The sequence below is a fragment of the Littorina saxatilis genome, linkage group LG15 (assembly GCF_037325665.1).
Source record: "Littorina saxatilis isolate snail1 linkage group LG15, US_GU_Lsax_2.0, whole genome shotgun sequence".
In the NCBI taxonomy this organism is placed as follows: domain Eukaryota; kingdom Metazoa; phylum Mollusca; class Gastropoda; order Littorinimorpha; family Littorinidae; genus Littorina; species Littorina saxatilis.
This window is the reverse complement of record NC_090259.1, coordinates 45,482,914-45,494,587: the sequence shown is the minus strand read 5'-3', so window position 1 is coordinate 45,494,587 and position 11,674 is coordinate 45,482,914. Positions and strand designations below refer to the sequence as shown.

General features: G+C 40.5%; 1 protein-coding gene across 1 annotated transcript; it reads right to left on the bottom strand.

Annotated features, from left to right (window-relative positions):
- Positions 1-478: 478 nt before the first annotated feature.
- Positions 479-6,524, bottom strand: LOC138949454 (uncharacterized). Its single transcript, XM_070321289.1, has 4 exons — positions 6,204-6,524; positions 4,964-5,095; positions 2,951-3,112; positions 479-1,423 (listed from the first exon to the last, which is right to left on the bottom strand). The coding sequence occupies exons 1-4, from the start codon at positions 6,391-6,393 to the stop codon at positions 1,155-1,157; spliced, it is 753 nt and encodes a 250-aa protein (XP_070177390.1). The 5' UTR covers positions 6,394-6,524; the 3' UTR covers positions 479-1,154.
- Between the last annotated feature and the right edge of the window lie 5,150 nt (positions 6,525-11,674).

Sequence of the window (11,674 nt, the reverse complement as noted above, 5' to 3'; positions counted from 1 at the left end):
CACACATACACACACACACACAGACACACAGACATACACCACACCCTCGTCTCAATTTCCCCCTCTACGATAAAACATTTAGTCAAAACTTGACTAAATGTAAAAAGAGACTAAATGCTACAAGCTGGGCCACTTTTTGATTTCATGTTGATCATATAATGTCCTTGAAGTCGAGCACAGAATAAGACATGGCAATCAGTCATACTACAATCAATCAAGCGCTAAGTGAATCAAACATTCAAACAATCAACAAGCAATCAAACATAATGATTAAGTCATTTCAAAGGTGTAATCTTTTTAATGGAGATTATGTAGTGGAACTTGTCACACACAAACGCACACGCACGCTTTTTTACACACGCACACGCACACACACACACGCACTCACAAACACATACACACACACGCGCACACACACACACGCGCACACACACACACACACACACACATACACGCGCGCGCTCATATGTACACGCACACACATACACACGCCCATGCACACACACACACAGATACACACACGCACACAAACAACCGCGACGCGCACATGATAAATAATGTTTATAAGTTAGGTTTTAGAAAACATTAAGAAGAAATGAAGACGAAAAATAATGTTGACGCAGGGCTGGAACCCAACCTTACGGAACTAATGGTCCACAGCGCTACTGACTGAGCTAAAGGGGATAACTGTTCTTTAGGAGAAAACAGTATTTTTGTTTTTGAGATACGGATTATTTATCGAGCATGGAGGTCTTTTACCGGCTCGTCGGTCCCCGAACCGCTCTGGTTGTGTTGTTGTTTTCTAGCTACACCCTCATGATCTCAAACCGCGCTGACATTAAGCGTGTGACGACATGATGTCGGTACGCCTAACAGCAAAGCGTATTGACCCCTCAATGAAGGACACTTACGTGATTTTATACCAATAATGTCCCTACCCAGAGTTCCTCCGTTTTGGAGATTTTGAATGCTTCTTTTTGTGCGATAACGCCCTATCGCTCAGTGTGTTATATAAAGCAGGTGACCACAGAGACAATGAGGAGCGAGGAGAACTTGTAAGATGATCCACTTGTGGAGATAACTAATCAAATAAATAAAAGTTGCTTCACCTCTATAGGCAAAGTCTCTCGTGAACTATACACAACGAACTAAACTTAAGCTGTAGCAGCTTCAAGGGGGGTGGCGACAGGATGGAAGTAACCAGCAGGCAAAGAGTTGTGTGGCGCAGGCGATGATGTTGCTGTCGCAGTCGTTGCTGAAACGTTCGACGTTGTCGCTGTCACAACGGAAGCAATACGAGTGGAGTTGCTGACCAATGGTGGACAGCTGGCGTGATGTACATGGTCTTCGGACAACACGCTGTCCGACAGAGCGTCCGATACTGGCCGTGAAGTGGTAGGCGTCAGGCTGTCATCGTGTGAGGCTGGAATACAGTTAAGGCGGTATGTTAAACAATACAGAGTCGAGTCACATCATGTGACAAGTTTCAATCTGCAACGGGTTTTGCTGTTATAGCTAAAGCTACTAAATAAATAAAAAAAACAATCACAGGTTTAACAAAGACTGGCATCGAAACATAAACTATTATTACCAATTCAGTGCCCCATATGGCTTTTTGACCAATCAGGACGGATTCTAGGTGACCTGTTAAATGTTATAACGTTCAGGCAGGGACCCTTTTTGTATATCAAGCTAAAAATTGACAAAACAAAGTAAAAATGTCAATCAACAATATCAGCGTGATTTATTCTACAGAATGACACTTAAAATGCTGTCAGATAATACTCTCTTTATCTAAAAAAAAAAATATCGATAAGCGAGTTTTGTCGGTGGGTGCTTTACGGAACAGCAAGGTACCGCCCATCCTCTGAGTGTGAAATGCTGACCCGCTCACTTGAAATCTAAATTACCTAAGTTCGGAATATCAAGTGAAATTGCGTCACTCGCGTTACGTCAAATGTATCTTTACGTCATTTCCCATCCGTCTTGAGTCGGTTCTAAATCTGTCGCTCTCTATTCAACAAGAAAAGCGAAGCAACCGAAACGCATGTTGAACATGGTTTATCTTGTGAGATTGTTGTGTGTCAAACGCATTTGATCTGTGAATATTCATCACGTCAGGAGTATTACTCTGATTGGCTGACCCAGGTCACGAGAATTCTTTGACTGACAGGCATAATCATGTAGGAGCGCTCGAGTTCCCATTGCGGCTGTTCTGTTTAATTCGCGGGGTCGCTTCGAAATTTGTTTTGGTCGAATTAAACGGTAATAAAACCGTTATTTCTAATATGCGGACTGTTAGCAAATGACAACAGTCATGTCTCACAAACGATATCAGCATTCGCCTAAAAGGGTCATGCTTGATATCTTTTTTCTCGACATGCCTTTTTATCATTTGCTAACAGTCAGCATATTAGAAATAACTCATACTACATGGTCTTTATCTGTTTGGTGCTTATCATTTCATACTATTCAGAATGCCTAATTACTTATTTGTGGCCTACACATTGGAACCAATTATTCTTTCTGGGCAGCTGAAAAACAAACAACAAACCTTATCTTAACAGTATTCTGATACATACACATGTTAAAAGAAAAGTAGACATAAAACATCGGCAGTGCAATATACGCACATGCTTATTTAAAAGTGTTGCTGGTAGCTTGTTATCGATCGCCATAACACACACGGGACCAACAGAAAATCCAGGAATCTATAGACACTTCATCAACAAAGGGAAAACAAAACATTCGAAAGAATGACAATTGATGAGAACACATTCAACTTGGTGTGACGTCCTTGTCAACGAAGACAAAGAGTTGCTTGTAAAATAAATTTAACAAAACAATGTAACCTTGTAAACTAAGACAAAATGTTGAAACTGTTAAGACATTTTGAATTAACGTAGTACTAAAACATCGAGCTATTCTGACCAAAATATGATCTACTTACTAGTGTCGTTATCAAAAGCTGTGGCATAGCCATAACTGGGAAAAGAATCGTGGCCATCTTGAACAGCTTGTGGACCAATGGCACGCGACATGACGTCATTTGCTGTGTGACGTCTCATGTGGTGAGGATGTGGGGGAGGGGGAGGGTCTTGAGCAGATCTGCCTGCAATCAGCAATCTACATAGTCATGTAATCTCTCTTTATGTCACTACAATGGGTCGCTTAAGATTGATTACGGTTTTTTTGTGAAAACATCCGACAAAGTATCTACATTAGAGGAAATCCTATTCACACCACAACGAACAATGTATTTTCAGTAACATGTGCACAATGTTTAAAGGTCCTTGTCTACATTTTTATACCGAACTCGCCATTTGACCATTAAAATGCAGAGTCTATTATCTACAAATATCAACAATACACCCCCTTTCGATCAGGAAAGACGAAGCCAGTGTAGCCGTTTGAAAATTCATTGTAGGGGAAGGGCTCCTAATATGGACCGGCTCCTAATATGGACCACCTCTTGATCATACAAACTAACGGCGCTAGAGCGCTAAAAACAATTTCATTCGCTGTATCCACCCTATCTGGATAACTTGCGCATGTCAAAACAGTTGCAGAAACACAAACCTTAAAACCGTTAGGCTTTTTATCTTTTTTTCACTTTTGGCAGCGTTCACCCTAACTTTGACGCCGAAAACGGACTCGTTTCTGTCCACAGCCAAAGCTTTTATCACACAAAAATTGCTTATATATGACAGCTAAGACCGTATTTGTTACATTTTAGCAGTTTTGACCCCGAGTTTCTACTGCAAACAAAAAATAATAGCAAAATCTCAAAGTATGTGTGAGTCCCCTAATATGGACCACCTTCAATAAATCGAAGAAAATAAAAGCTAAAGGCTATTTACATTAATTCATTAAGAAGCTTGCTGAAAATAACCTATAACTAGCCCTCGAGCTTTCAAAAAAATATATCAAATTGTCTTCTTTTTGCGGAAGTTGATAATTTCACTTATTTTCACTCTGTTTTTGATATGCTTCTTTAGTTTCCTGGTGTGCTCCAAATCATGCTCTCATCAACCCGAAACAGATAAATCTAAAGCATATTTGAATTAGTCTGACATGCACAATAAGTTGTATCATGTTATTTTGAAGTACAGGGGGCTTTTGACAGTGATTCGTGAAGGCCGCTTCACTGGTCCATATTAGGAGCCTGGGCGCCTAATATGGACCCTTTGTGATTTTTTCTGTATTTAATTTTTGCTGAATGTCTATCAAAGCTATTTCACTCTAATTAGGCCTAACGGTTCACTTAAGAGAGAAGGACTACCAAGCACAAAATGAAACTTCTTCGCAAGAAAACAAGCTAGTTATTAGCATGAAACAAAAAGTGGTCCATATAAGGAGCCCTTCCCCTAGTATTCCAGCGCAGTACTCATAGTAGGATATCCTTATTTGGAAAATGCCAAGCGCAAAACTCCTCTCAAATCCCGTGTATTTCGTGCGTTTAAAAAAAAGCGTGGACAGCGCTCCAGTGTCAAACTGTTGCTGCACTTGTTTGGGCGTGGCTATAAAGTATAAGCATAGTGACATGAATTTGAGTGGTCAGTATTTTTAGGCAAAGCACATGTTCTCAGCAAACAGAAAACAAAATATTGGAAGCGTGAGTCACGCTACCCTAAAATAAAATCTTTTTTTACATATATGTTTTTTCTATAACTTTTTTCCCCATGGTTCATTCATCATCTGACATAACGTTTTAGCGAAATCTAACCATAAGATTATTGAAAAAAAAAGCAAAAATGTAGACGACCACCTTTAAACACAGTTATCTACAAAACGCTTGGTATCACTCGGTTTGTAATTTACTTTACTGAAGTGAAACATTTTCCTTTTTGACGGGTTCTTCTAATCTTAATATCATACAATTTTTTCAGAGATAAGCATTAATTAGGAACAGTAAAATAACATGTCCGATCAATTGTTTGCATACAATAAAATGTCCACCTACGTCTGTTGCGTGTCATAGCTGCTTTGAAGCCACGTCCCAGAATAAAGGCTGTGGTAATACCAATAATGACACCGAGTAGAATCATGATGTCGGTCTTCATGCTTTCAAGTTTTGACACAATGTGCCGACGATCTGTGTGCAGAAGAGGAACATTGAAGTGAGACAAATCATCATCATCATCATCATCATCATCATCATCATCATCATCATCATCATCATCATCATCACCATCATCAACTTACTACTTAACTTGATATGTGTGAAAACTGATGTTTGCTGTGTGTAGGAATGTGACTTTTAACCCCCTCTGTCTGTCTGTCTGTCTGTCTGTCTGGCAGTCAGTGTGTATGTCTGTCTGTTTGTCTGTCTGTCTGTCTGTCTGTCTATCCGTATGTCTGTCCGAGTATCACCCTGTCTCTGTAAGTTGCCTTGTCTGTCGCATGCAGACAGACAAGGCAACTTACACAGAGAGAGAGAGAGAGTATGAGAGAGAGTATGAGAGAGAGTATGAGAGAGAGAGTATGAGAGAGAGAGTATGAGAGAGAGTATGAGAGAGAGTATGAGAGAGAGTATGAGAGAGAGTATGAGAGAGAGTATGAGAGAGAGTATGAGAGAGAGTATGAGAGAGAGAATGAGAGAGAGAATGAGAGAGAGTATGAGAGAGAGTATGAGAGAGAGTATGAGAGAAAGTATGAGAGAGAGTATGAGAGAGAGAGTATGAGAGAGAGAGTATGAGAGAGAGTATGAGAGAGAGTATGAGAGAGAGTATGAGAGAGAGAATGAGAGAGAGTATGAGAGAGAGAATGAGAGAGAGTATGAGAGAGAGTATGAGAGAGAGTATGAGAGAGAGTATGAGAGAGAGTATGAGAGAGAGAATGAGAGAGAGTATGAGAGAGAGTATGAGAGAGAGTATGAGAGAGAGTATGAGAGAGAGTATGAGAGAGAGTATGAGAGAGAGAATGAGAGAGTATGAGAGAGAGAGAGAGAGTATGAGAGAGAGTATGAGAGAGAGTATGAGAGAGAGTATGAGAGAGAGTATGAGAGAGAGTATGAGAGAGAGTATGAGAGAGAGTATGAGAGAGAGTATGAGAAAGGGAGAGGGGTGACAGCCTTAATAAACTGTAACTGTTTAACTAGAAGAAGTATGGGAGAGGGAGAGGGGTGATAGACTAACAACCAGATAGAGACAGACAAACATAAACGGAGAAAGAAAATCCATGTATACTTAAGTAGAACTTACGCATGTCACCCATGTCGACGACCACTGTGGGAATTCTCACACCGTTCCACAGCACCCCACTCAGTATCCACTGCTCAGACCCTAAACTTGTGATTCCCCCAGCGACAACGTACTGCTCGGTAACAGGATTGAACTCACATCCAGCAGCTGAGGTCAAAGATCCGGTGTGGTTGTGGAATATCATGCACATCGGTACGTAGTATTGAAGTAATGGTGTTTTCCTTTTGACTGACACGACATGCACTGCGCTATTTTCACTGGTGCACGTGTTGACGACAGTGAAGGTCAGTGTCGCATACACTCCTGTGTCGGCATTCACTAAATAGCATTTGCTCTGAAATAACACACCTGCAATGAACAAAAACAACACAAAATGGTTTATTTGTAATACAAACAGTCAGCACAATCGCATGTCACCTCGCGCGGTTCTGCGCTAGGCTTAATATAAGTCCGGGGAGTGTCTGTGAGGGTCACCTTAGTCATAGGCTTATAACTCAAAACGTTTTCGCTCTTTTCTAAAACGGTTTTCACTACTGGATAGAGCATATAAAACACTTCAGGAAAATGTAAAAATATGAAAATCATGCAAAAGTGACATGCGACTCATTCCGTGGTGGAGGGTCACAAATGTTAAATAAACCGCACACAGACGTGTATTCTATTCGTTGCAATGAAAAGTCTCTTCACGGAAAACCTTTTTATGTTCTGTGACATCAACTAGCACGGAAACAAATAGTTGCAGTGGAATTTGTAAAAACAATTTTTTTTTAGAAAATTAAGAATTTAAACCTGAGACAGAACAGAGGAAAGAAAAGCAGACAACCAAACAAACATGACCCAAAAAAACACTATACGTTAATTGGATCTGTGATCCAAACATGGCTTTTGGTCAATCGAGATGGTAGTTTATTCCAAGAGCCCGTAGGGCGAGTGGAATAAACTGCCATCGAGATTGACCTAAAGCCATGTTTAGATCACAGATCCAATTAACATATATATATCTCGACATTCACTGGTCTAAGGGTTTTTGTTTTCAAAGAAGAAAGAAACTTGCTTGAACACGGACCACTTCTCCGAGCAAAATCAACAAACCTAATCACTCGCATTCCACCTCAAGGTCTCGGCCAACCAAGACTATGGCATACTCGTAGCAAAGCCGCCGAATGGTACCGTAAACCAAGAATAATGACGTAAGAGAATAGAATGTCGTCTTTTGATTTGGAACGTGACGTGTTTCAGAACTTCTTCTGGACAACTCGGATGGTCTTCTGCGTAGTGGTTGGCACGAGATTCTTTTTCTTCTTCGACAGTTCATCCTTCGATACGAGCCGTGGAAGACCAACCTGAAAACAGTGTCAGCTTTAGTGAGCAGAAGACAATCATCAAGGCATTGATGAGGCCAAGGACAAACAGAGATGACTACCACACAATGTCCAGAGAGCAGCAAGTCAACCTCATCAGGCTGCGTACTGGCCACAACAGGCTCAATGCTCACATGAACCGAAAGTTCAAGCTGGCGCCATCACCAACCTGTGCCTGCGGTCAAGAGGACCAAACAGCGGAACACATCTTACAGCGATGTCCCTTACTAGATGAGGAACGAAAAGAAGTGTGGCCGTCACCAACTCCCTTGCAGACCAAACTATACGGCAGTCGACAGGAGTTGGAGAAAACGACAACATTTATCACCAGTGCTGGACTGATTGTGTAACCTCTGCGAACGCCAAGAAGAAGAAGAAGAAGAAGATCCTTCGATACTGTAGCAAAACGTTTCACCTTTTTTTCACTTTCGAGTATGCGGATGACTGAACTTGACCGCTGAAAAGTAGTCCGTTCGGAATCATTACACCGAGTCTGAACATGAGGTCTGAACATTGTTTTTAGGCAGGATCTAGGTGAAAGCGAGGTTGTTCTTATCTCTGTATACAGTCGAGAGAGAGAGAAATACATGTCGAGACATAGCAATATATTTTCAATTTTTGTAATGCTTAAACGCAAATTAAGTAAAGTGAGAAAATCTAAATGTTTAAACACTCACATGAGCCAGTCGAATTGAAGATACGTAATGCAGACAACGGAATGAACAGTAAAACAAAGAATGTGAAAAGAGGCATTTTGCTTTCTTAAAAATGAAGACAAAAAGTATGATATGTCCGATCTATCAAACTAACTCATATGGTATAAACTTCTAGCTTCATATCCAGAACTGAACTCCAAGTGTAAAGACGATCGACAGGAAGACTGATATATATGGTATGAAAGTGCACATGAATGTAGGATACTGAAAATGTGCACTTGTTTTTCTGTTGCTTTGGTACGGTACCCTAGCCCTACTAAACAGTGTTAACTTGAAAAATGATTATTTCCGTGCGACATCGTGATCAGCAGACACTTAGTCATAATCAAAGAAAACATACATTACTCAATGAAAAAACCCGAACGCGAACAAGTAATTTTGATGTCCCAAAAAATGCTAACATCGGTTTATTTAACTTAAAATTGCGCTGTATATGCTTGTGCGTGTGTGTGTGTGTGTTTGTGTGTGTGTGTGTGTGTGTGTGTGTGTGTGTGTGTTATTGTTTATATTGATGTGTGTTATTGTTGTTGTGTGTTCACCCTTAAAGTAATTTCTCTTTTGAGATAATAACGTACTTTTGTATTGTATTGTATTATATCCCATGACCTCCCTTCTTTGTCTCTGTTACTTCAGTATGGGTATATATGTTGTATTTTTATAGCTCAATAAATACATCATGGACTCCAAAAAATATATGATAGTGCAGATTCCGATTTGGGCAAAGAACTACTTTCCTCCCGACCTTTGACCTTGCGCCAAACAAATAGATTGTAATACACTCTTAATTGTTTTGCTGCTAAAGAGTTCCATCCGCAGTTTTATTAACCCGTGCATAACACTAGTTTGAACAGTCGAACACTATCACAATGCCCATGGCTACAAACCAAAACAAAAAAACGAGTACCCTCCCTTGCATCGAAGCAGACGACTGTTCGTGAGAGTCTGTCACAGTGTCGGTGTGGGAACTGACAGAAGCTAGGGAGCACAGATAATAGAAGCCCTGTCACATAGACTAATCACACAATCAATACACATTTGGCTCATGTTTTAAATGACAGTTTCGAGTTTGTTAGTCAAACTCAAAGCAACAACACTGGTCTGGTGTCATGCGTAGCGGGACCCAGAAGCGTCCGTACTGCATGGTTTGGGGTGGCTTCGCTTCGTATCAAACATCGGCTGTTTCACGTGTTTTGCGAGCAAGTCTACTCTTTTGCCTGGCTCTGCAGTAAGTCCACATTGGCGATGAAGGTATCCAAGAACTTAACATGTGTGCATTTTTCCGTAATCCAGTCATATTCCTTCAAAATGCAATCAATCGGCGGTGACAGACTTGGTGTCAGCAATTCGCGACTTCACCAAATTGGTCCCGTTTCCTCACACCCATACCAGTTTAGGTTCATCCATGCAAACACACTCGCAAAACAGTTTATCACGTAGATACATTTCAAATAGGGAGCAAATGGTTAAATCTAAACCTACATATTTGTTCCCTAAAATTTGCTTCTCTGTCAATAAGCCTGATTGTATAATAATACGTTCGAGAAAAACAACGTGGAATCGATTCTGAATCGAATAAGCCAAATGGGTGCCAACCCGGTTTCGCCCGTTCTGCCGACCTGAAACGCAAAACAAAAGAATTGTGCGCTTCAACTAAATTGATTTCTATACGAATTCATTACATTCTTGCAACTTATGAACCTTTACTTAAAGCTTTTAAATGGTCTGAAAGTAGTGTTACCGCGTACTTATCGATGCACTCATTCGTTTTATTTTTTTCAGCGACGGTCACTTAGTTTAAGGTTGCAAAAGGGCCAAGTCTCGCTGGCACCAGTGTTTCACTCTCCACAGATCGCAACAGTGCCGCTAGTAGTCTACACTTTGTGTTTGATGGTAGAATGGGATATACAGATTACAACACTCGTGGTTTTTTATATGGCTTGTATTTCAGTCAAGACCCAGCGGGAATATCAATCGAGAGCCACTCGCCAGAGGCTCGTGTCTCCCGATGATATTCATCCGCTGGGTCTTGACTGAAATACAAGCCATATAAAAAAACCACTCGTGTTGTAACCTATACGTATTGTATTGTATTGCATATGATATATTTCTATCACTGATAGTCTATTAAGAATGTATTTGAGGTTACTGGTAGAATGTGCCATATTAAACATTATTCCCCCCTCTGCTTCTTTACTTCTGTAAACTTGTAGAGCTAGTTATTTTTCGATAATGACCCAGCAACCAAACAAATAACGAGCCAGCAACAGCCTGAATCCTCGATAGTGCAATGGGTTGAGAAGCTGTTCTGTTTCGGTACTACTTTTGCGACTGAAAAGTTCCGAACGCTCTATACGTACGAAGTATACGTCTCTGGAGCAAACAATACAAACATACCGCATTTAAATTAACAACTACAGGCCTGAACACATGAATATCCATATAAAATCCATGAGTTCGGTTGTTTTCTGAATCTAGATCTGCCGTGCACAAACGTTCATCACAAGCAAATTCCCAAGGCAAGTAACTCATACTTTGTCTAGCGGCAAGAGTAGTTCCCCTTCTTTTCACTCAGTTTCTTCGACAACACTGACTGCAATCCGAGTGACGGTCAGTTTTCAACAATATTTCATTTTATAAACAGATCACACGCAACCAAATGCACACATCTCATCAATGTAAACAACATAAAGCGGTTTCATACACTATTTTCCCCAGAAAACTGAACTTCATACAGTAATTAACGTTGGAACACGGGTGCAAAAGTTCGTCTGCTAGTCCCATTTGACGAAAGAACATTATCCTAAGCGATACTAAAACATAAACAGAGCACACAATATCTGCCTTTACTGCCACAGCAGAATAACAGCATATCTGTGTACTTGATTTTAGTCCAAAACAGGGAAACTGACAAGAAGTGTTAACAGAATGGAATGATTTGCACGGAACTATACAACCGCGCATTAATCGATCGCCTGCGCAGGTTGACTGGTTGAGTGATTCGGATTCGATCAAACTTTCGCACAAAAACTCCTGTTTTCTTTGAATAACTGAAGAAAGGAAGAATAAAGAGGTTACAGACCTCGTCTCAGTGATTATTAAAAATAATGGTCTCAGTTCGCGGTCATGAAAAAGCTCGCTGAAGCTCGCATTGTTCATGATCCGCCAACTTCGACCATTATTTTTAATAATCTCTGAGACTCGGCATGTAACCTCTACATACAGTGACCGGGGAATCCGCTTCCGAAATTTTGCTTCAACGATGAAATGTTTTCCAAATGTGACAAGTCTATTTTGTATTCAGTTCAACGAAGCCGTTCTCTTGCTGTTTGCATGTTAATACTTGCTACTTCAAATAAATATGCACAGACGTGATACTTAAATATTTGATCAGACA